This window comes from Thalassophryne amazonica, chromosome 16 (assembly GCF_902500255.1).
Source record: "Thalassophryne amazonica chromosome 16, fThaAma1.1, whole genome shotgun sequence".
Lineage (NCBI taxonomy): Eukaryota > Metazoa > Chordata > Actinopteri > Batrachoidiformes > Batrachoididae > Thalassophryne > Thalassophryne amazonica.
The window spans coordinates 43003749-43030586 of NC_047118.1; the positions used below are offsets into that span (position 1 = coordinate 43003749).

At 39.0% G+C, this 26838-nt stretch overlaps 1 protein-coding gene across 1 annotated transcript; it reads left to right on the plus strand.

The window, feature by feature from the left end:
* The first annotated feature begins 1372 nt into the window (after positions 1–1372).
* On the plus strand, positions 1373–9882 carry c1qtnf6a (C1q and TNF related 6a). The gene is made up of 3 exons (XM_034190213.1): positions 1373–1677; positions 3205–3402; positions 8375–9882. Exons 2-3 carry the CDS (start codon positions 3213–3215, stop codon positions 8920–8922), a joined length of 738 nt encoding a protein of 245 aa, XP_034046104.1. The 5' UTR covers positions 1373–1677; positions 3205–3212; the 3' UTR covers positions 8923–9882.
* The last annotated feature ends 16956 nt before the right edge of the window (positions 9883–26838 follow it).

Genomic DNA, 26838 nt, shown 5'->3' on the forward strand with positions numbered 1-26838 from the left:
GGTTAGCAAACATTAGCTCAGATGGTAACTTGATAAAAGTATTGCTCAGCAGTGTTGCCAGTTACTTTGAAAAGTTACTTTATTAGTTACTTTTTAGTTACTTTATACAGTTACCTTGTACAGTTTCTTCATTAGCAGCTGCCAACAACTTGTAACTAATACATAATGTAACTAATAAGGTAACTAGTAATCTGACTTGGTTATTCTTAAGATTGAGTAATCAGCAAACAGTGTTGCCACACTTTGAAAAGTTACTTTATTAGTTACGTTTTTAGTTACTTTATACAGTCACTTTATTAGCAGCTGCCAACAACTTGTAACTAATATGCAATGTAACTAATAATGTAACTAGTAATCTTACTTGGTTACTCTTGAGTAATCAGCAAAGTAACTAATAGTTAATAGTTAGTTGTGGTTAATCTTAAAAATAACCACATTAGATTACTAGTTACTTTATTAGTTACTTTTTAGTTACTTTATACAGTCACTTTACTTTGCTGATTACTCAATCTTAAAAATAACCACATTAGATTACTAGTTACTTTATTAGTTACATTCAGTAGCTGCCGATAACTTGTCCTCAGCTACTAATGAAGTAACTGTATGAAGTAATTGTAAAATGTAACTGGAAAAAGTAACTAATAAAGTAACTGTGAAAACACTGTTGATCCGTCAAGATCAAAGGTCAGTGAGAGAAATTAAAAGCGGTTTTAATGTGGCTCAATTCCATCACTGATGCTTTTGATGGTTTTAATCAATGCCAACTACAGCACTGGTTGCCGAGCACCCAGTCACATAATAAGCATACCGGGATGGGCAAATTTCCAAATACTTATGGACTTGATTTTATATCATAGCAGAGTGGAGTAGGGGGAGTTGCCTAGCAACTGTACTGTCAAGTTGAAGCAATCACATCTATCTATGAGATCTGACACCCGGGCAGCATCCAGGTACCCTGCTAGTGTATTTCTGATGGTGAAAAGTGGTTGCACATATGAGATATTTTGCAGCTTGTCCCTATTTTAATTACATTTAATGTGCCTAAAATGTGCCTAAAATGCGTTCACAATGCTATATAATTGTCCAAAAAGATCACTGTTTCTTACATATTCTTTATTCATACATTTTTTTTTTTAGATCTTTCTCTGTAGTCTTCAATCTAAAGTTAGCAATTTTTGAGTTAAAGTAAGGTTGGAGACACATCTGTGTCTCATATAAAAAAACACATGAAACTTTATGTTGTGTTTTTGCACATTACTGGGCCTGTTTCTTTGCAGCTGCACAAAATGAGAGCCAGCAGCAGTGCAGGAATTCAGCCCAGCGGAAAAGCACAACCCTAAGAGGGAATAAGGTGCAGCTTCCTTCATGTTACTGCACCAAACTGGATCACAACATTCTGCAAAAAGGCTTTTCCGAATTACACTTTGTCCCTTTTCTGCTTTGGATAAGTTCTTTTTTTGCAGTAATCGGAGCACCTGCGGATTTTAAGCAGCTATTACATTTTCATACTGGACTGTGAAGCAGACAGTTGTTGCCGGATTTCAAAAAGGATCTGAGGGAAGAGGTCCAACACTATTTTTTTTCTTTGCTGTGTATAAAAACCAACCCATCGCTCAAACAGATTGACTCAGGAATTTTCTATCCTCAGTGGACTGCAGCAGTAAGACGTAAAAAAAGGTGAGATTTATTCAACTACAATCTAGGATTTGTGCACAAACCCTCCCAGACAGTGTGTTTACTGTCTGATCATTTTAGCAGCCACAGAGGAGGGCGGAAGTTATGTGATCGTCCGTGTCTATTTATCTGCTGTTTACGGATGCTAAAAGTCAAACATTCATGGATTACTTTGAAGGAAGGAAGAGTTGAGCTTCTTATCATCTGTCTTCCGTTTCCTGAGAAGTCGCTCTTTAAAGGGGTTGTATTGTGCACAATTCTTTTCCTCTCCTGTACTTTTTCCAGTCACATGTGGTAAGGACTCTAAATATCCCCAAAGTTCCACAGTTTTGTGATTGTGCATGTAGAACCAATCCTGCCATAAGTAAAATTTCAGTCTGGAACAGGTGGTTTTAAACTTCTGTGACATATGTAACAAAATTCTATATCTGGACCCCTGTTTATCAACAGTGATGATAAGCCAGTGTAGTTCTGTAACACACACACACACACATGCACACACACACACACACACACACACACACACACACACACACACACACACACACACACACACACACACACACACACACACACACACACACACACACACACACACACACACATTCTCTCTAGGACAGAGATAGAGGTGGGTAGGATTATTACCTCTGCCCATGTTGCGTTCAGTTTTCTTTATGACATAATGAAACCATAATGTTGGTATTTAATGAAAGTAACAAATAGTATTTTTGAATGTTGCAATGACCATTGTATCACTTTAGTATCCGATGTTGCAGACTGAACGGTCCCCCCTAAAAATCGGACGATTTTGCATCTGCATGTGTCATTAGCTGCGGTTCACAGATTAAAACCTCGTTTCTGCTTCAAACTGCACTCCAGTCATCATCTATCTCAGTGACATATATCTGAAGCTTTAGTACAACAATCATTTGCACATAAATTCAGCATTATTTCATCATAAAAGGCGGGAGAAAGCGATCAGAGTGCTACGGCTAAATGAGCTGCAAGCTGATGCGTTTGCCGTGCATCAGCCATTTCAAAGCGTCACGGAATTTCGCAGAGTTTCTGCTTAAAATGGCCTCGTTTCTGCTTAAAACTGACTTTAGAATGATTTAAGAGGTTTTACCTTGTCAACTGATGGTTAATAATCCCGTTAATCCATTTGATCGCTTTGAGTGAAAATACTCTGTATTAGACGAGCAGCAGAGCTCCAAAATGACACATGCACAGATGCAAAAGGCGGACCAATTTTTAGAGAAGGACCGTTCAGTCTGCGACACCGGCATTAACTTGACTTTTTAAATTTTGAGCACGTTTAACATTCCAGCATTCTTATTTGTAATAATCTCTTTTATGTGTTCGGCATAGCCTCACATTTACACTTCTCTGCTTTGAATCACACTGAGTCAAGCAGAAGGAAATCAGTGATGGATCCATCTGGTCTCACCAATGGGAATGACACCAAAGAGCTAAAACCTCTGAAGCTTTGAGGGGTTCTCTGATCATGTGAATCATTTGCTCTTGCTGCAGGCACAGCTATGTTGGTTATACTTCTCCTCCTCTTCCTCTTCTCCCTGGTGGCCATGGTACCTCCCCCCACTGCTCCTCCTGTTGCCTGCAGACGCTGCTGTGATCATTTGGAGTCAAGCGAGGACACGGCAGCTCCCAGAGGAGGGTTCAGCCGTGCAACTGAGGTCCACACTTACATCAATATGACCATCCTCAAAGGTGCCAGTACACACAGTGCAATTACACCGAACTGCACTCCAGGTCAAATATGGCACAACAACAGAACTGAAAGAGTATTGTGGGAATTTCTCACTAAATAGGGAAGAAAAACCTTCAATATTTACAGAGTTCCTTGTGGTACCAGTTCAGGCTCTGTTGTGTGGGCCGCTGAAGAGGAGGTACTGCTGGCCCGCTACCAAAGGGCGCCCTGCCTGAAGTGCGGGCTTCAGGCACGAGAGAGCGCTGCCGCCTCACAGGAACAGCCGGGAGTGACAGCTGTCACTCATCAACTACGATAGCTGTCACCGATCACCAGGTCATCACCCACACTACAAAAGCCGGACGACATCTCCACCTCGTCGCCGAGATATCGTCTACCTACGAGGTAAAACTCTCAGCCGTATTGTGCCGAACGCACGTAATCTGTGTTTGAAACTTTTGCAGACTTACCTGTTGATTACTCTCAGCCGGAGCTGGGGTTTGCGGATTGTGGAGGAGTCGACGCTATTCACTCCTCACACCAAACCTGATAAGTACTTCTTCAGGCTCTGCACGTACTGTGTACTTGTTTCGAAGGTGGAGGTGTCTTTCCTACCTTAACAGAAACCATTGTTCTAAGCTGACTGTTTACTGGGTGTGTTTTCACACCCTCATTATATCTGTTCCTCTGCTTCCTGCCAGCAGTACCAGATCCGACAGTCGGAGACGGTGACCACCTGGGGGGACTCACGACTTGGCGGCTCCAGTATCCTTCGGGTTCGGTGGCGGTGGAAATCATGTGGGTTCCGGTTCTTCTCGGGACGGACGTCTCCTATCCTCGAGCCTGCCCACTCGTCACCTTGTATATTTTGATTGTAATCCAAATTCTGTGTTTGTCTGTATTCTCGTTGTGCACGTTTCACAACAGTAAAAGTGTTGTATTTTGGCTCATCTATTGTCCGTTCATTTACGCCCCCTGTTGTGGGTCCATGTCATTACACTTTCCCAACAGGCTCAGTTATGCAGAAACAATTATTAACAAATTGTAACAAATAATGTTAAAATAATGTGCATTCAAGTTGCATTTAAAATACTCAAGCAGCCATCTATTGTAGTTCATTAGAATCAAAGCAATCTGGATTTCCTTTGAGCAGACCAGTATTACAGCTTCGTTGTTGTAGTATCCATGGGTATTGTGAAGGCACTTGCACAATCCCCTTGGATGAAGCCACTGTAATCAAGCTGATATTCCTCAAAATAAAAAATACTTAAAATATATATATATATTTTAAATTAATGAAGTATATAAAATATCCTAAATAACAATCGCTAACTATTTTAATAGGTTTATTTCGTTATAGTATTTATGAAATATCAGTTGATAAAATATAGCTTTATGATCACAGCCAATAAATTTAGCTAGAATCTGTTGAATCATTAGTCTTTGTGTGTGTATGTGAGAAATCCAGTTGCAGTTTATAATTGGTAAATGCTGTCATTGCGTTGCAACACTGTTTCCTCATTTTAGTAATGTTATGGTCTTTATCATTTATTACAACAAAAATCTACCCTGTACTCATAAACCAGCCCTCATGAGATACAAGAAAAAATAGGGTTGATAAATCATACACTTTTCCTATCAATTTTACTGCCCTGGAAACTGTGGCACTAAAATCGGGGCAATACAAATCTTAAAACAGGGTGATACAAAAAAAGACTTTGAGAATGCCAGTCTTTGTATCAGGAGCCCCATTTCTCGGTCACACCAATGACACACCCCATTTTGTGTTACCCTGGTGACAAGTGCAGGATCCCGAACTGGCTATATACACCAGAGATATGGATGCACAATATGCACTACATGGTGCATATGAATACAATAACATGTTTTTGGAGGGCGGTATGCATTTTCAGAGTCCCTCCGTCCATGCTCAGTTGCCCAGAATGACCGATATTCGCCCGAGTTAGACGAGGAATCACATTAACAATATTTAATGTCATTTCAAAACGCACGACACCCAACAAACCTGTACATAAAAAGTTGGCTCACTTTAACTTTTGTCGTGTTGGCTGGTACCGCGCTGCTCTCCAAATTCGGCAGGGCATCCTCATCAAGCTGGCTGCTTTGGCTGCTGTTCATTGTCATACTATCCATGATAAAATCATCCAGAATATCCATATTGGGTCCAACACACACTTCTCGCCTTTTCATGTTATCATCTGCAGACAGTTCTTGGGTTGCGCATGATATGACATCATCACAGGTACTGACAGGCAGCGTAAATGTAAATCTATGCTACCAGCCCAGCAACACCTCAGGAAGTGATAATAATGCACGATATGGATGTGTAATTTGCACCACCTGGTGTATATTACGCATCCATATCACGCAATATGCACCACCCGAGGCAGCCATATTGCATTTTGGCATGGTGTGGGCAGTTTATGCGGTAAGAAACTTCAAAATATTGCTAGTTTGGATCAAATATTTTGCAGTGAAATCTGACTTTATCAGAAGGCTTTTCGAATTTGACCCGGTTAAAGCAGAGGCAGTCATATTGCATTTAAAATTATACATTAAATTTGTGTAGATGAGGGTGGTGCAAATAGGAGTGCACTAAATGTTAAATTTACATGTCAGTGGTGTACATAGGTTTTGCTGCAGGCTATTGATACAGCATCCAGATAATTTCATTTAACCAAGATGTCTGATCAAGATGAGAGAGTTTTAGCCTCCCCAGCAGGTAGAATTATACAACTTGAGTCTCATATTGAAGTTGAGACACCAAGAAGTTCGTGAAGAGGACACTCATGACTTTATAGAAAGACAAGAACATTCCATAATTTACATACAGTGAGGAAAATAAGTATTTGAACACCCTGCGATTTTGCAAGTTCTCCCACTTAGAAATCATGGAGGGGTCTGAAATTTTCATCTTAGGTGCATGTCCATTGTGAGAGACATAATCTAAAAAAATAAAAAAAATTTAAAAAAATCCGGAAATCACAATGTATGATTTTTTTTAAATAATTTATTTGTATGTTACTGCTGGAAATAAGTATTTCAACACCTGTGAAAATCAATGATAATATTTGGTACAGTAGCCTTTGTTTGCAATTACAGAGGTCAAACATTTCCTGTAGTTTTTCACCAGGTTTGCTCACACTGCAGCAGGGATTTTGGTCCACTCCTCCATACAGATCTTCTCCAGATCTTTCAGGTTTGGAGTTTCAGCTCCCTCCAAAGATTTTCTATTGAGTTCAGGTCTGGAGACTGGCCAGGCCACTCCAGGACCTTGAAATGCTTCTTATGGAGCCCTTCCTTAGTTGCCCTGGCTGTGTGTTTGGGGTCACTGTCATGCTGAAAGACCCAGCCATGATCCATCTTCAATGCTCTCACTGAGGGAAGGAAGTTGTTTGCCAAAATCTCGCAATACATGACCCGTCCATCCTCCCTTCAATACAGTGCAGTCGTCCTGTCCCCTTTGCAGAAGAGCACCCCCAGAGTATGATGTTTCCACCCCCATGCTTCACAGTTGGGATGGTTTTCTTGGGGTTGTTCTCATCCTCTAAACATGGTAAGTGGAGCTGATTCCAAAAAGCTCTATTCTGGTCTCATCTGACCACATGACCTTCTCCCATGCCTCCTCTGGATCATCCAGATGGTCACTGGTGAACTTCAAACGGGCCTGGACAAGTGCTGGCTTGAGCAGGGGGACCTTGTTGCCCTGCAGGATTTTAAACCATGACAGCATCATGTGTTACTAATGTAATCTTTGTGACTGTGGTCCCAGCTCTCTTCAGGTCATTGACTAGGTCCTCCTGTGTAGTTTTGAGCTTTCTCAGAATCATCCTTACCCCACAAAGTGAGATCTTACATGGAATCCCAGACCGAGGGAGACTGACAGTCATCTTGTGTTTCTTCCACTTTCTAATAAATGATCATAACAGTTGTTGTCTTCTACCCAGCTGCTTGCCTGTTGTCCTGTAGTCCATCCCAGCCTTGTGCAGGTCTACAGTTTTGTCCCTGGTGTCCTTAGACAGCTCTTTGGTCTTGGCTATGGTGGACAGGTTGGCGTGTGATTGATTGAGTGTGTGAACAGGTGTCTTTTATACAGGTAACAAGTTCAAACAGGTGCAATTAAGACAGGTAAAGAGTGCAGAATAAGAGGGTTTCTTAAAGAAAAATTAACAGGTCTGTGTGAGCCAGAATTCTTGCTGATTGGTAGGGGGGTCAAATACTTATTTGCAGCAGTAACATACAAATAAATTATTAAAAAAATCATACATTGTGATTTAAGGATTTTTTTTTAGATTATGTCTCTCACAGTGGACATGCACCTAAGATGAAAATTTCAGGCGCCTCCGTGATTTCTAAGTGGGAGAACTTGCAAAATCGCAGGGTGTTCAAATACTTATTTTCCTCACTGTATTTACATGATTTACCTGTTATTCGTTCTACATGATTCATGTGTATGATTATTCTTTAACTATTTTGATGATTATATAGATCAAATCTCCTGTATTATGCTATTTATTATTAGCACAAGTGTTGAATGAACGTTGTTGGTGTAGTGAGTAAATGAGTTGTTATTAAATGGTGTTGACGATAATAATATGGCTCTTGTTTATTTTTGTTGTAATATGTGATAAATATCTTATTACATGTCTATCATGCCCTGTATCATGCCCTGATGTATCTGTTACTCCTGCAGAGATATCAGTATTGCCAAACACCTCTGCCATCTGACATTAGATTTTTGAGTTCTTGTGGACATAATCCAACAGACCATTCAACCTCTGTCCCTGTTGATTAGTTAAAATCATTTTGCATTTCACTGAAAAAGTAGGAAACAGTATTTTTTTTTTAGTGATCGTGTCCCAGCTTATAGAATAACAGATTATTCTTTCACCTTTTGCTCTTTTGTCTTATGTCAGTGAGCCTATACATGTATTTTTTTTTAACTATCTCATGTTAAATCACATCTCCCAGGTGACAAAGGAGATCGTGGTGAGAGGGGTACGCCAGGCAAAACTGGACAGGAAGGGTTTTCAGGCCCCAGGGGGCCCACTGGCTCCAAAGGCACTAAGGGTGAGGTAGGAATTCCAGGCGACTCCTGCAAAGTCCAGCATTCTGCCTTTTCCGTCGGCCGCCGCAAGTCCCTTCACAGCCTGGAGTACTACCAGGTGCTAGTGTTCGACACAGTGTTCGTCAACCTTCATGATCACTTTGACATGTTCAAGGGGAGATTCCTGTGTCACATCCCAGGTATCTACTTCTTCAACGTCAACATACACACGTGGAATTTCAAGGAGACCTATATGCACATCATGCAAAATGACTTGGAGCAGGCGATCTTGTACGCCCAGCCCAGTGACCGCTCCATCATGCAGAGTCAGAGCGTGATGCTGGAGCTGAGGGTGAGCGATGAGGTGTGGATCCGCCTGTACAAGAGGGAGAGGGAGAACGCCATCTACAGCGATGACATAGATGTCTACATCACCTTCAATGGATACCTCATCAAAGCCAGCATGGAGTGAAGCTGATTTCAAGAAGGATGTTTAGATCTACACACACACACAAATTCAAAGTTGGCTTTTACGGGAATCGAACATTTTAACAATACCTCTGAGAAAAAAATATTATGTACTGCTCAGTTTTTCTTAATTAAGCAAAATATACTGTAGTAGTAGTAGTAGTAGTAGTGGTAGTAGTAGCAGTGGTAGTAGTGGTAGTAGTAATAATAACAACAACAACAATAATAATAATAACAAAAAATTGCTGTCTAATATTTCTGAATAAATATAAATAAAAATTGACATTTCAACTTAAAAACTGCTCTTTATTATATGCCATAAAACTAGAGTTATTTAGATTGTCTCCTGCAGTTTATAATAAAATAGTTGCATTTAATTACATTATTGAGTATTATTATTGAGGGCAACTCATAATACGTGTCTAGCAAAAATAAATAAATAAATAAATAATCTAATCAAATCTGACAGGTGCCTCACATGTCTACACTGTACTATACTTGTTTCCCCAGTTGAAAAGAGTCAGAATTTGTGAGTGTATATTGATGGGTGTCATCGAGCTTTCAGCATGCCTGCAGACAATAATAAAAAATGACATTGGAGCAATTTAATTAAACTAGAGCAAGTTTTCTACAAACCAAAGTGTCCTTGAGCCAGACACTGAACCCTGAAAAACCCCTCAACAACCAACTTGGCACAAACATACAAAATATATACAGTATATAGTCCACGGGCCAAGCAGGTTTTCGGTACCACTTAATGAGACTAAACAACATTTATAATCCAGCCTCAGTGTGTCATGGCCTACTCAAAAATGTATGATATCATGCCAGGGTGGTAGCTATAACCACGTAGAGGTCTATGAAGGGTTACACAGAGGTCAAGATTTAAAAATGCTCCAATCATATTGAAAACTATACCACATTATTTGTCTGAACATTAAGATCCCAAAAAGGTGTAATTTGGACTATCTATGACTAAATGTTATGGCGTTATGGGGTAAAAACAGCAAGAACGGTGATAAAAGACGGTTTCAGTTTGTACAGGGGTCAAAATTTAAAGTTACTTAAATTTTTGTAAAAAATGATGCAAATTACTGGTTGAGTTAACAGGGTTTTAAAAAGGAATAGTTTGCCATGCTTAGTTATCACGTTATGGGATTGGATGAATGTTGATGAGTTCAATGGTACAAATATTTCGGATGGCGCTGGTGGTGGTGGAAGCTCTTCTTTTCTTCTTATTTTTCTTTCGGTATTGCCACAGCAGAAGCATGCAATGGTACCAAACGTATGGAACCAAATTGCACTCTAAATGGAACCAAACTGCACTCTAAATGCGACAATGGGACGAATAATCCATGTCATGTGACATACAAAGCACCAATCAAATGACAAGGATCCACTCAGCCATTGTATGAAATCCAATGGACGTCGACATTGTTTGACCTTTACTTTGGAGACCAAACATTCAGCACAGTCAAAATTACTCCATTTTTAGCCCAAACTGTAAGCCCAATCTTTATGTTCAGACAAATAATGTGGTATAATTTTCAACATGATTGGAGCATATTTATATTTTGACCTCTGTGTAACCCCTCATTGACCCCTACCTGGCTATAACTACCACTATTGGCTATTATACATTTTTGGGTAGGCCATGGTACACTGAGGTTGGATTCTAAGTGTCATTTAGTCCCCTTACTGGTTAGGTCAATATTGATGACTGGCTCATGGACTAATATACAAATGATTAATTTGTATCTGCATGAAGAGTGGAAACTTTCTTATTCTTAATTAAATAAAACTACAACATACAACACAGTGCAATACAACATACATTTTCAGGATTTGCTTTTACTTGAAATACCTCTACTGACTGGGTTAGTTTTTCCACATGCAGGTTAGGTGAACTGGTGAATCCAAATTGGCCACATGTGTGAGTGTGACTGAGTTTGTCTATATGTGTCGACCCTCTCACAGACTGGCGGCCTGTCCAGAATGTACCCCGTTTCTTGCCCAGTGACTACTGACATTGGCTCCGGCATAGAAAATGAATGAATGAAAACAGATGAGATTCAGGTCATTAACTATTGACACTGCAATGGTGGACAGTAGCTTTAGGTGCTAAAACTGAAACTTTGTTTTGTTTTGATTGCAATTAAACAACTGTAAAACGACATATTTATTAAGAACCACATTTCATCCACTATAATTTCATATCTAAGATTAAACAATAAAACTGCAAAGAGAAATAAAGTACTTGAAGGTTTAAGGCTAAATAGTTAGCCGCAGGTGCTAACCCTCTCTGATTTCTTTTCAGTATTTTGTAAACATCAAGCTAAATGTGAATGAAATTTGCATTGCGTACAGAATGAAAACTGGGCTCTGATTATTTTAGCAAACATTAGTGACATCTGGAGTATGCCACAAAGAATTGGTAATAAATTACTTTTTGTGTGCTTAACTATAGCAATATGGTTTTTAAAACTCATTCGTTTTCACATGGTAATTATTTGCCGTCTTACTGTGCATTTTTGTTCTTCACATTTGCTAACGTTGAGTATTATTTTACATAATCCTCCATCTATACGTTGTCTTCTGATTTATCATATTGATGTAATGTTTACTGTGTCATTATATCACATCCTCTGTATGTGATTTTTGATGTGTTTGTTTATGAGTAATGGATGACACTATTAAATTGTTTTTGTAAAGACAGTCTTTGGCACTGGGAGTAAATTATTATATTTTAGTAATAATCCTGGCCAGATCATAACTCTGTGGGAAGAGCTAGTTGTTCTCCCAACCAAAAGGTCACGGGATGAAATCCCACCTACCCCTAATGCTAAACTCAAAATGGTTCTGTCCTGGTTATGGTGTTAATCTGCATCCAGCACTGTGATAGTATGAGCAGTTGTACCACTATAAAGACATACAGCTATCTGTAAACCACCAAGGTGGCGACTGGTGTGGTGTTTAAATCTCATCCTGTAGGGATGTGGGAATATAGAGTGCAGGTTGATCAGGATCCCAGAACTGTATTTTTACCAAAAGGTCAGGTCAGGCCTGGGAACATTCCTCATCCACTGCACTAGGAAATCAATCAATCAATCAATTTTATTTATATAGCGCCAAATCACAACAAACAGTTGCCCCAAGGTGCCTTATATTGTAAGGCAAAGCCATACAATAATTACGTAAAAACCCCAACGGTCAAAACGACCCCCTGTGTGCAAGCACTTGGCGACAGTGGGAAGGAAAAACTCCCTTTTAACAGGAAGAAACCTCCAGCAGAACCAGGCTCAGGGAGGGGCAGTCTTCTGCTGGGACTGGTTGGGGCTGAGGGAGAGAACCAGGAAAAAGACATGCTGTGGAGGGGAGCAGAGATCAATCACTAATGATTAAATGCAGAGTGGTGCATACAGAGCAAAAAGAGAAAGAAACACTAAGTGCATCATGGGAACCCCCCAGCAGTCTAAGTCTATAGCAGCATAACTAAGGGATGGTTCAGGGTCACCTGATCCAGCCCTAACTATAAGCTTTAGCAAAAAGGAAAGTTTTAAGCCTAATCTTAAAAGTAGAGAGGGTGTCTGTCTCCCTGATCTGAATTGGGAGCTGGTTCCACAGGAGAGGAGCCTGAAAGCTGAAGGCTCTGCCTCCCATTCTACTCTTACAAACCCTAGGAACTACAAGTAAGCCTGCAGTCTGAGAGCGAAGCGCTCTATTGGGGTGATATGGTACTATGAGGTCCCTAAGATAAGATGGGACCTGATTATTCAAACCTTATAAGTAAGAAGAAGAATTTTAAATTCTATTCTAGAATTAACAGGAAGCCAATGAAGAGAGGCCAATATGGGTGAGATATGCTCTCTCCTTCTAGTCCCCGTTAGTACTCTAGCTGCAGCATTTTGAATTAACTGAAGGCTTTTCAGGGAACTTTTAGGACAACCTGATAATAATGAATTACAATAGTCCAGCCTAGAGGAAATAAATGCATGAATTAGTTTTTCAGCATCACTCTGAGACAAGACCTTTCTAATTTTAGAGATATTGCGTAAATGCGAAAAAGCAGTCCTACATATTTGTTTAATATGCGCTTTGAATGACATATCCTGATCAAAAATCAGGTACAAATGTGGGTACTAACTGTCAGCCACCCAGACAAGTCCATCCCCACCTTCTGAAAGGAGACATCTATGGACCATCTGGTATTTGTCACAGCCAGTTGACACATGAGTGTTCTCTTGGATTTTTCAAATCCCTAAACACCTTTTGTTTTGTTTACCTTTGTGCTGGATCATGCTTAAAGAAAAACACCACATGGAAATAATGTAAGGGCCCCTTCACACATTAGGTCTCTCTCTTCTAAGTCCCTGTTAGTAAATGATATAATAATTGATCAACATATTGATTTATTCTGCCTTACAGAAACCTGGTAACAGCAGGATGAATATGTTAGTTTAAATGAGTCAACACCCCCGAGTCACACTAACTGCCATAATGCTCGTAGCATGGGCCGAGGCGGAGGATTAGCAGCAATCTTCCATTCCAGCTTATTAATTAATCAAAAACCCAGACAGAGCTTTAATTCATTTGAAAGCTTGACTCTTAGTCTTGTCAATCCAAATCGGAAGTCCCAAAAACCAGTTTTATTTGTTATTATCTATCGTCCACCTGGTCGTTACTGTGAGTTTCTCTGTGAATTTTCAGACCTTTGTCTTAGTGCTTAGCTCAGATAAGATAATTATAGTGGGCAATTTTAACATCCACACAGATGCTGAGAATGACAGCCTCAACACTGCATTTAATCTATTATTAGACTCAATTGGCTTTGCTCAAAATGTAAATGAGTCCACCCACCACTTTAATCATATCTTAGATCTTGTTCTGACTTATGGTATGGAAATTGAAGACTTAACAGTATTCCCTGAAAACTCCCTTCTGTCTGATCATTTCTTAATAACATTTACATTTACTCTGATAGACTACCCAGCAGTGGGGAATAAGTTTCATTACACTAGAAGTCTTTCAGAAAGCACTGTAACTAGGTTTAAGGATATGATTCCTTCTTTATCTTCTCTAATGCCATATACCAACACAGTGCAGAGTAGCTACCTGAACTCTGTAAGTGAGATAGAGTATCTCGTCAATAGTTTTACATCCTCATTGAAGACAACTTTGGATGCTGTAGCTCCTCTGAAAAAGAGAGCTTTAAATCAGAAGTGCCTGACTCTGTGGTATAACTCACAAACTCGCAGCTTAAAGCAGATAACCCGTAAGTTGGAGAGGAAATGGCGTCTCACTAATTTAGAAGATCTTCACTTAGCCTGGAAAAAGAGTCTGTTGCTCTATAAAAAAGCCCACCGTAAAGCTAGGACATCTTACTACTCATCACTAATTGAAGAAAATAAGAACAACCCCAGGTTTCTTTTCAGCACTGTAGCCAGGCTGACAAAGAGTCAGAGCTCTATTGAGCCGAGTATTCCTTTAACTGTAACTAGTAATGACTTCATGACTTTCTTTGCTAATAAAATTTTAACTATTAGAGAAAAAATTACTCATAACCATCCCAAAGACATATTGTTATCTTTGGCTGCTTTCAGTGATGCCGGTATTTGGTTAGACTCTTTCTCTCCGATTGTTCTGTCTGAGTTATTTTCATTAGTTACTTCATCCAAACCATCAACATGTCTATTAGACCCCATTCCTACCAGGCTGCTCAAGGAAGCCCTACCATTATTTAATGCTTCGATCTTAAATATGATCAATCTATCTTTATTAGTTGGCTATGTACCACAGGATTTTAAGGTGGCAGTAATTAAACCATTACTTAAAAAGCCATCACTTGACCCAGCTATCTTAGCTAATTATAGGCCAATCTCCAACCTTCCTTTTCTCTCAAAAATTCTTGAAAGGGTAGTTGTAAAACAGCTAACTGATCATCTGCAGAGGAATGGTCTATTTGAAGAGTTTCAGTCAGGTTTTAGAATTCATCATAGTACAGAAACAGCATTAGTGAAGGTTACAAATGATCTTCTTATGGCCTCAGACAGTGGACTCATCTCTGTGCTTGTTCTGTTAGACCTCAGTGCTGCTTTTGATACTGTTGACCATAAAATTTTATTACAGAGATTAGAGCATGCCATAGGTATTAAAGGCACTGCGCTGCGGTGGTTTGAATCATATTTATCTAATAGATTACAATTTGTTCATGTAAATGGGGAATCTTCTTCACAGACTAAGGTTAATTATGGAGTTCCACAAGGTTCTGTGCTAGGACCAATTTTATTCACTTTATACATGCTTCCCTTAGGCAGTATTATTAGACGGCATTGCTTAAATTTTCATTGTTACGCAGATGATACCCAGCTTTATCTATCCATGAAGCCAGAGGACACATACCAATTAGCTAAACTGCAGGATTGTCTTACAGACATAAAGACATGGATGACCTCTAATTTCCTGCTTTTAAACTCAGATAAAACTGAAGTTATTGTACTTGGCCCCACAAATCTTAGAAACATGGTGTCTAACCAGATCCTTACTCTGGATGGCATTACCCTGACCTCTAGTAATACTGTGAGAAATCTTGGAGTCATTTTTGATCAGGATATGTCATTCAATGCGCATATTAAACAAATATGTAGGACTGCTTTTCTGCATTTACGCAATATCTCTAAAATTAGAAAGGTCTTGTCTCAGAGTGATGCTGAAAAACTAATTCATGCATTTATTTCCTCTAGGCTGGACTATTGTAATTCATTATTATCAGGTTGTCCTAAAAGTATCCTGAAAAGCCTTCAGTTAATTCAAAATGCTGCAGCTAGAGTACTAACGGGGACTAGAAGGAGAGAACATATCTCACCCATATTGGCCTCTCTTCATTGGCTTCCTGTTAATTCTAGAATAGAATTTAAAATTCTTCTTCTTACTTATAAGGTTTTGAATAATGGTCCCATCTTATCTTAGGGACCTCATAGTACCATATCACCCCAATAGAGCGCTTCGCTCTCAGACTGCAAGCATACTTGTAGTTCCTAGGGTTTGTAAGAGTAGAATGGGAGGCAGAGCCTTCAGCTTTCAGGCTCCTCTCCTGTGGAACCAGCTCCCAATTCAGATCAGGGAGATAGACACCCTCTCTACTTTTACGATTAGGCTTAAAACTTTCCTTTTTGCTAAAGCTTATAGTTAGGGCTGGATCAGGAGACCCTGAACTATCCCTTAGTTATGCTGCTATAGACTTAGACTGCTGGGGGGTTCCCATGATTTTCTTTCTCCTTTTGCTCTGTATGCACCACTCTGCATTTAATCATTAGTGATTGATCTCTGCTCCCCTCCACAGCATGTCTTTTTCCTGGTTCTCTCCCTCAGCCCCAACCAGTCCCAGCAGAAGACTGCCCCTCCCTGAGCCTGGTTCTGCTGGAGGTTTCTTCTTGTTAAAAGGGAGTTTTTCCTTCCCACTGTCGCCAAGTGCTTGCTCACAGGGGGTCGTTTTGACCGTTGGGGTTTTTACATAATTATTGTATGGCCTTGCCTTACAATATAAAGCGCCTTGGGGCAACTGTTTGTTGTGATTTGGCACTATATAAATAAAATTGATTGAAATTGATTGATAGTGCGAAGTTTGGACGAAGTGCACACTTAGTGCGCATGACGCAGGAATCGTGTGCAAACCGTGTAATGTTGTCCCTGGGTCATCTACAGAGGAACAGAACAGCTCATATTTGTATTGATTGCTTGATAAATGCGGTGTTTTTATATGGTGTATGATTTTAATTTTTTTTTTTTGTAATACTTCCATGTCCTTCCTGATATGAGGCAGATTTCCACAACTTTCAAAGAACAGCTCTGTAGCTCAGTGGTAAAGTTGCTGACTGGTAATCAGAGATCTTGAAAGGTGAGTTCACGTCCAGTGGGTGGTGTGTTTTTCTATTTTTTTATTCCACATAAGCAGCGCAATGTGGTTCCACAGGTACCGGCTGTTTTTTTTTTTTTTTATTTATACCACATAAGCGGCATGATGTGGTTCCACAGGTACCGGCTAGTTTTATTTTTTTATTTATACCACAGTGGCACCATGTGGTGCACCTGGCACTGTTCCTGCTCGAAAGACATAGGCAAGTGCACAAACTCTCGCACCGGGTTTGTGCACGCCTGCCCGTTGGTGTGATGTTTTGTGCGCTGTTTCGTGCTATTTTGCCATTTTTGTCCAAACTTTGCACTATGTGTAAAAGGGCCATAACTGATGTTCCCTCGTGATGAAAGTAGCATACATCTTCTGAATCTTCCTAAATATCCATTAGATTGTCAAAGCGTAATTCCAGTGGTACCCAAGGATTCTCTAGAAAAGTTTTTGTTCTCTATAAGGCAAGGTCAGGTTGGGCCAATTGTTTAGAAATGGCTCCAAAAGACCTTCCCAACTTGTGTGAATCTAAAATTCACCGTGTTAGATCTTCATGGAGTTCCTTGGACTTTCCCATCGTTCTGAGTATTGGTCAGGTCAATGAGTGCTGTCAAACACATCCTTTTTATATGGACAAAGAGAAAATACCAGTTGTATTCAATCATGATCACTAAGAGTTAATAGTAATAAGCTTTGGCCTTGTCATGTTAAGACATCATGGGACCTTCAGTAGCACTTCCTAAAAGATTTAAGTGAATGTATGTATATATTTGAACCTGTATGCATCATTTTTACCCACTGTGGATTAGAGAAGATCCAGAATTTCAAACTGGTGTACCCAGTTCTTGATTTTTAACGTCATTAATGTTTGCTGCTCAATCATTCCGCCCTGACAATAGGACAGTTCAAAGACATCATTAGAAGCCCAAAATTACACAACATTCATGCCCATGATGAGTGTATGTAAACGTCCGACCTCAACTGAATGCCTAAAGTTGGACGTCAGCAAACTGCATGAGAGGATCCTGACTACAAATTTCTGTGGAAATGGCCCTCCCCCCTCCTAGAGGCATCATACTGTGTTACTGTGACACATGGAAGTGGCACAAAATTAATTAAATAAAGTCCATTTAAGACCAATGATTTACACAAATACCTCTCCCATCATGCCTGGAAACGTTTATTTCTTTTGCACAAAGACCAGATGATGCGTGACATCAAACAGTACGACAAAAGACATATAACATTCACTGCATTAATATTTTGTATGTTCTCCCTTAACAAGAAGCAGCAGTTTGGTCAACCTGCAGATTCTGCTGTGAATTTGTCAAATATACACATTCTAAAAATAATATTGCCACAAAAATAGATTTTCATTGTCATTGTGTGCCTCCGTTTAAGTTACAAATATGTAACACATCAAAATGTAAAGGCTTGCTTCTCATGTTTGGCACTGCAGTTTCAATAAACCTTTTACAAAAAAAGAAGAAAAGAAAGTATAACATTTATTTTGCATTTACAAAAGCAGTAATGTACGTTTTATTCATTCAATAAATAAACTTTCTTTTTGCCTTACAATATTATTCCCTCTTCCATCATCAACTTGGGTAACAAAAGTACACAGATGTTGACATTAACAGTAATATGACAAAAATATAAAAAATAAAACCGTGTGAGTTTTCAGTTGACAGCCGTTTTTTAAAAGCACATATCCATTTGTTTGTGTATATAGTTACTTACATTGCAAAATACTGAGTGATGTCACGGTTTGCTACATAATTCCATTCTGTCAAAGCGTGATTGAAAGAAATCAGTATAATTTTTTGTTGCTTAAAATGCCTCAGACATATACAAAAAACAAAAAAAGAAAAAACATACCCAAAAAGACAGACAACATAGTCAGTGGTGTAAACGTGGACATCTTGTAGCAGTGGTTCTCAAACTTATTGTTTGGTGCCCTCTTTTGGATGCTGAGAAACAGCCAGCACACCTTCCCAAACTCAAAATTAATCATTCAGTAAAAGATAGTTACATTTTCAGGCATTCAAGCAGAAACGGCTGCTTCATTAGGTCACACTCCAGTTTATTAACAGTGCAAAATTGGAAAGATGAGTTTCAGAAGGGTAAAGAGGTTTTTTTTAATACTACAACCCCTGGCAAAAATTATGGAATCATCAGCCTTGGAGGATGTTCATTCAGTTGTTTAATTTTGTAGAAAAAAAAAAAGCAGATCACAGACATGACACAAAACTAAAGTCATTTCAAATGGCAACTTTCTGGCAGGAAAAAAAATTGTGGCAGTCAATAACGGTTACTTTTTTAGACCAAGCAGAGGGAAAAAAAATATGGACTCACTCAATTCTGAGGAATAAATTATGGAATCACCCTGTAATATTTTCATCCCCAAAACTAACACCTGCATCAAATCAGATCTGCTCGTTAGTCTGCATCTAAAAACGAGTGATCACACCTTGGAGAGCTGTTGCACCAAGTGGACTGACATGAATCATGGCTCCAACACGAGAGATATCAATTGAAACAAAGGAGAGGATTATCAAACTCTTAAAAGAGGGTAAATCATCACGCAATATGGCAAAAGATGTTGGTTGTTCACAGTCAGCTGTGTCTAAACTCTGGACCAAACAACATGGGAAGGTTGTTAAAGGCAAACATACTGGTAGACCAAGGAAGACATCAAAGCGTCAAGACAGAAAACTTAAAGCAATATGTCTCAAAAATCGAAAATGCACAACAAAACAAATGAACGAATGGGAGGAAACTGGAGTCAACGTCTGTGACCGAACTGTAAGAAACCGCCTAAAGGAAATGGGATTTACATACAGAAAAACTAAATGAAAGCCATCATTAACACCTAAACAGAAAAATACAAGGTTACAATGGGCTAAGGAAAAGCAATCGTGGACTGTGGATGACTGGATGAAAGTCATATTCAGTGATGAATCTCGAATCTGCATTGGGCAAGGTGATGATGCTGGAACTTTTGTTTGGTGCTGTTCCAATGAGATTTCTAAAGATGACTGCCTGAAGAGAACATGTAAATTTCCACAGTCATTGATGATATGGGGCTGCATGTCAGGTAAAGGCACTGGGGAGATGGCTGTGATTACATCATCAATAAATGCACAAGTTTACGTTGATATTTTGGACACTTTTCTTATCCCATCAATTGAAAGGATGTTTGGGGATGATGAAATCATTTTTCAAGATGATAATGCATCTTGCCATAGAGCAAAAACTGTGAAAACTTTCCTTGCAAAAAGACACATAGGGTCAATGTCATGGCCTGCAAATAGTCCGGATCTTAATCCAATTGAAAATCTTTGGTGGAAGTTGAAGAAAATGGTCCATGACAAGGCTCCAACCTGCAAAGCTGATCTGGCAACAGCAATCAGAGAAAGTTGGAGCCAGATTGATGAAGAGTACTGTTTGTCACTCATTAAGTCCATGCCTCAGAGACTGCAGGCTGTTATAAAAGCCAGAGGTGGTGCAACAAAATACTAGTGATGTGTTGGAGCGTTCTTTTGTTTTTCATGATGCCATAATTTTTCCTCAGAATTGAGTATTTCCATATTTTTTTCCCTCTGCTTGGTCTATAAAAGTAACCGTTACTGACTGCCACAATTTTTTTCCCCTGATTTCTTATAGTGTTTCTTAAAGCCAGAAAGTTGCCATTTGGAATGACTTTGGTTTTGTGTCATGTCTGTGATCTGCTTTTTTTCTACAAAATTAAACAACTGAATGAACATCCTCCGAGGCCGGTGATTCCATAATTTTTGCCAGGGGTTGTAGCTGCTGGATTCAACTAAGTGAGGTATCAAGGCCAAATACCAAGTAAAGCTGACATGGGGGTTTATTTCATCAGGACAATGCCCCAGCTCACAAATCAGTGTTTGCTAGGATTGTAACGTCCAACTGCTTAGGCAAAGTTAAAAAAAAAAAAAAAAAAAAAAAAATTTTTTTATCTCTGACCATGCCCAAAAAGTCACATCGTGGCTGTTTTAAATTTATTTTTAGATTTCCTGCTCAGGCTTGCACAGCGATGTCCACAGTTATCTATTGCTCTGGATCTCAAAGTTAGTGTCCTTGGAATTGCTCTCTCCTTGAAAAGACATGGAACAATTTGGAACAATGCTTTCATTGACCCCCCCCCCCCACAAAAAAAAGCCCAATTACCCTCAGATGAGATTTAATAGTATTTTTAAATTTGCCTGAACCACCTACCACACTACTGATTTGTCACCATCTGACATCATCTGTTCCTCCCAACAGCGCCATGGCTAACCTGTGAAACGTTTAGGTGACCCTTGCAGTCACATCTTCCAGGGTCTGCTTTGGCTGCCATTTTATCAGTGAATTACAAATCATGGTGATTATCAAGAATCCTGAAAACTGTACTAATATTAACTGCCATTTGCTCCCCCCCCCACCTTTCATTTCCTTGCAGATATTTGCCAAAGGTGTATTAAATTTAGTCAAATTCTGAAGAAGAATTGAATGTTAGTTCTTTTTCAGCTACTCTAGATATTTGTTCCAGAAAGTCATCCAGGGCCCGCTCCCGAAAGGTTTGCGACCACTGGGAGAGACTATCCCCACAGTTTGAGAACCACTGTGTTAGGTATTAAGAATTAAAATTGTGGCATGAACCACGCCAATGACATCACATACAGTCCAAAGCACAAAGTTGCCCTATGTGGCAACGCATGAACATTGTGCTCAAAGCAAACCACTGCACAAAACTACCTTAAAAAGTATATAAAAAGAGAAAAAAAAACAAAAAAAAAAACGCAAACCTCAGTTAAATCAGCCTGATCTGTTGTTCCCATTTCCCAAATAATTATACAAGGTAAGCAAGGCCCAACAGAGTGGACAGTGTATCAAATATACCGTAGTGTGGCTTTATACAGATGACACTGTGTTGTTTGAGTAAAAATCAAGTCCTTCTACAAAAATACTTTTTTTTTTTTTGCTGTGTAAACATTTGCAACCAAAGGCACTATCTTTTCTTCCCACATAGTCTGTAACCACAATATAAATAACCACAAGCTAGTGGTGATCAAAGTTTAATTCAGACAACAGACTCACGTTGCTTCAACTTTTAAAAGTTGTTTGTCCTGTGCAAATGCCACCATAAATACCCAAGTTGAGGAGTGATGATTCGTCAAAATAGTAGCATTTTACACAATCAAAAACACTTTGTTGGCTTTGTGTAATGTGCTCCGCTTCTTATCATAAAACACTCATCAAGATGTTTCTAACGCTTAAAAAATAAAGTTCATCCTATATAAGTTGGCAACAACAAGAACTACACACTAGTATCTGTCAGTACGTTGCAATGTTAACAACTGTAGTTTCTGTGCCGAAAGACAAAGATAATCAAGTGTGATGCCCCGTTATTGTACACTGGCATGTGTAAACAGAAAAACATTCCCTTTGAAAAATCATTAAAATATGCATAAGGTCAATATTCATATGCACATACAGTAACTGAGATCAAATAATAAAAACAAGTGTGAAATCAAATCTGTTTACAGAGCTGAGACTAAAGGGAGCTACTGCGCTTTGTGTAAATCCCAATAAATCATCTACTTCGCTATAACAAATTAAGCAAGCCGCTGAAATGTTCTTTTAAATAATTCTACAGTTATCGTATAATGCACATTTCAATGTGAAAACTGGAAAAACGTGGATTTTATGTTAAACAACATAAAACATGTCATCCAAGTCAGTGCATGAGGTATAAACACTCTAGCTAAATCGTTTCACAGAGATGTTCAACAGAAAAATCCCTTTCATGCTTCCACATTGCACTGACATAACACAAATCCAAAAAAATAAATAACTACAACTCGAGCACAACTGCATGTAAAGACTAAATCTACTAGTTACATAAAACTTACAAAGAAGTCTTCCATATCTTGTGCATCCACACGCATTCTGGGACATCATAATCGTGCAGATTTTTGTTCTCCGTGACATCACCTCAGCATATCTCTGCTACAAATCCTGTTTGACAGTCACAGGTTTGGGCATGGCATGACATCAAGGTCAGCGTGCAGGAACACCTGACGTGGAGGTTTCAGTTTATGGCTACAGTGACGTGAGAGCATCTTCCAGTTATTGTGTCGCCGCCTTCTTTTGCACGACCCAGCGGCACCACTTGAATTAGTGTGCTTCTCATGACATCAGCAGAAGATATAGTTTTTGCCTTGTGTTTTTGTTTAAGGGACTGCACAAATACTTTGTTGTCCAGGTTCTACAATACTTGGCAGACAGTTTATTAGCAATAGAAAGATGAAACCATTATGTTTCGGTAACGATCCACGTGTTAACGATCATCTTCATTAAACGGAATCAAATTTATCTTATGCCATCTCAAGTAATACAGGGTATCATAAATGCAAGCCCCCCCCCCCCAACACATACACACACTATAGATTAGAGCCTGTCCAATTATGTTGGCCGATTTGAGTTTTTCACGAACGTATTGCACTGATGTTATTTTTGCCAAAATGAAAATATTTCACCAAATAATGCAGAAAAACACTTTGGGTGTTTGGAAATTGTGTCAATACATCATACATACTGATGACCCCTTGGTCACATTAGCAACAACAATGGTAACATGACCACCAGCCATTCATCTTCAATCAGAGTGTGTGTCTTCACTTGTCTTCAATAAGAGACAAGTGCAGGGCCAAAATAGGCAAGAAGTCTATTTTATGCATGCTGAGTTATGCGACACAGCGACTGGTAATCTTAGTATAGGCTGGTTTTTGGTTACATTTATAATTATTTGTAACTAAATTGATGTTTAAACTGTAAAACATCAAGTCTCAATTACATTTCTTTGTCATAAGGGTTTGATTTAAAAAAAAAAAAGACTTTTTTCTGTGTATATCAGCAGATACACAGTATTCACAACGTTTGACTTTATCCACATTTTAAGTTACAGCTTTGTTCCAAAATGGATGAAATTTTTTTTTCCCCTCAAACGTCTACACACAATATCCCATAAGGACAATGTAAACTTTTTTTTTTTTTTTTTTTTTAGAATTTTTGCAAACAACTAAGAAATCACATGTAAGTATTTATAAAGTTCAAAATTGAGCTCAGGTGCATGCAGTTTCTACAGTTTCTACTGATCGTCCTTGAGATGTTTCTACAGCTTAACTGGAATCCAACTGGGGTAAATTCAGTTGATTGGGAACACACCTGTCTACATATAAGTTCCCATAGTTGACAGTGCATGTCAGAACACAAACCAAGCATGAAGTCAAAGAAATTGTCTGTTGGCCTTCAAGACAGGATTGTCTCGAGGCACAAACCTGGGGAAGGGTACAGAAACATTTCTGCTGCTTTGAAGGTCCCAAATAGCACAGTGGCCTCCATCATCCATAAATGGAAGAAGTTCGGATTCACCGGGACTCTTACTAGAGCTGGCCACCCATCTAAACTGAGCAACCAGGGGAGAAGGGCCTTAGTCAGGGTGACCAAGAACCCGATGGTCACTCTGTCAGAGCTCCAGCATTCCTCTGTGGACAGAGGAGAACCTTCCAGAAGGACATCCATCTCTGCAGCAATCCACTAATCAGGCCTGGTGGTAGCAGCATCGTGCTGTGGGGATGTTTTTCGGTTACAGGAACTGGGAGACTAGTCAGGATTGAGGGAAAGATGAATGCAACAATGTACAGAGACATCCTGGATGATATCTGCTCCAGAGTGCTCTTGACCTCAGACTGGGACGATGGTTCATCTTTCAGCAGGACAGTGACCCTAAGCACACAGCCAAGATATCAAAGGAGTGGCTTCAGGACAACTCTGTGAATGTCCTTGAGTGTCCCAGCCAGAGCCCAGACCTGAATCTGATTTTAATATCTCTGGAGAGATCTGAAAATGGCTCTGCACTGATGCTCCCCATCCAAGGGTGATTCTTAGACTACGGGCACTTATGTCCTTTGATCATATTGTATGAAAAACAGAAAAAAGGGGACATTTCACACTTTTATAGTTATCTTTACAATGAAAGTGTGTTAAGAAATTTGTTCTAGTAGTCTATGATGACTTTTTCACCTTTTTTCAGCATCATTATATGCAAATATTGCCGTTTTGTGCTTGTCCCACACCCAGACTTTTGATCTTCAATGATAAAAATGAATGGTAAAGAAATGTTTTTTCTAATGTTTTAAAATATCTCTGAATAAAATATCAGTAAAATAAAACATAATTGGGGTATTCAATGTCATACAACTGTTGTGATTTTTTTTAAACAAAATGTAGTTGTCCCACACTATTGCCGTAATTTCCATCACAACACTGTAATGTCCCTTTAAACAGTTTGTATGAAAGATTGTTTGGGTAGTTTCTATGGAGATAAACAGTAACATCAGAGCACATGTATATAGCACCAAATCACAACAAACAGTTGCCCCAAGGCGCTTCATATTGTAAGGCAATGGTGTGGTGGAAATTACATTTACAAGGCCAATAGTGCCCGTAGTTAAAGAATCACCCCCAACCTGATGGAGCTAGAAAGGTGCAGCAAAGAAGAATGGGCAAAACTGTCCAAAGATAGGAGCACCAAGCTTGTGGCATCATATTCAAGAAGAGTTGAGGCTGTATTTGCTGCCATAGGTGTATCACCAAAGTATTGAGCAAAGGGTGTGAATACTTAGGTACATGTGATTTCTTAGTTTTGTTTTTAATAAAAAAAAAAATAAATTTTCAAGCTGTCATTATAAGGTGTTTTGAGTAGGATTTTGAGAGAGAAAAATTAATTTAATCCATTTTGGATTAAGGCTATAACATAAAATGTGGAAAAAGTGAAGCACTGCGAATACTTTGTGGATACAATGTATCAGTACCAGAAATTTTAATTTCCTAATATCGGTATGCTCCCTCCCCAAAGAAAATTATTCCCTGTACATTCCTTTCTGAGGTGTTTGTGTGTCCTTCAAGAAGATGTGGCCATTAATCTGTAACGTACTGGGCAAGATTATCACAGAGGCGTTATCAGAATTTTACAGCAGTATTAAGAATATGCAAGTGTTTTTAAAAGGTGTGAATTTCTTTTCTGCTGTTGCAAAAAAAGTTAAACAATTTTGAGTTGCCACGCTTGTTTTGAAGTATTGGGTGGAAGTTCCATTTTTGGACATTATTCTGAATTAACTGAAAGTGCAAAAACAGGACGATGTGACTTAAAAGATGCCATCACTCCACCCAGCAGATCTTTATTTTTATCTTTTTGTGAAAGATCTTTTATTTTTAGTCTGACATGAAAGTAACCCACATCAAAAAGGTTGGTGACCACTGTTTTAAATGACAGGCAGCTACTTCTGCTGGCCACACCCCCTCACCTACTCTCCCTTCAACAGAGAGAGAATCTTTTCCATACAAATAAAAGCCATTTCAGGCTTAAATTTTGCTCTTGGAAGAGGAATTTACAAGTGTAAAAATCTTTTAAGTGTTATTTTTCAAATTTTAATATGACACCATATTTAAGTTTTCAAAGAATTTGACAAATCAGTTTTGGACAATACGACCTCTTTCCAAAGAAAATACTTCTCTATCCACTCCACCTTGAAGCTGTGTAACTGGTGAAGCAAAAGCTTCACTATGTGCAATTTCACTGTGTAGAGTGTCACCCCTTCAGAACTGCCATGAGTGTCTTGGTGGCTTTCCTCACTAGTGTCTGAAAACTACTCACTCGAGACAGCTTTAGTACCAAACAGCACAAAGCTGTTTGTATTTCTTAATGATTGTTTGAAATGATGTTCAAGACATATTTAGTGACTCGGAAATGTTCATGTATTCATTGCCTGCCTTGTCTAAGGAAACCTGGCTGGAAAAGTGATGATTTACTGTAATTAAAGGTTATCAACTTTATTTCACTATATTAAAGCTTTTGTTATACGTTTTGGACACTAATAAAGCTACAGTGTGAAGAATTTCATGCGATCTAGTGGTGAGGTGCCAGATTGCATGGTGACATTGCCCATCATG

Bases quoted from the DNA above. Each gene is read 5' to 3' on its own strand.
- c1qtnf6a (XM_034190213.1), top strand. From the start codon at position 3,213: ATGTTGGTTATACTTCTCCTCCTCTTCCTCTTCTCCCTGGTGGCCATG. The intron at 3,403-8,374 runs GTGCCAGTACAC...CACATCTCCCAG, and splicing joins CAATATGACCATCCTCAAAG to GTGACAAAGGAGATCGTGGT.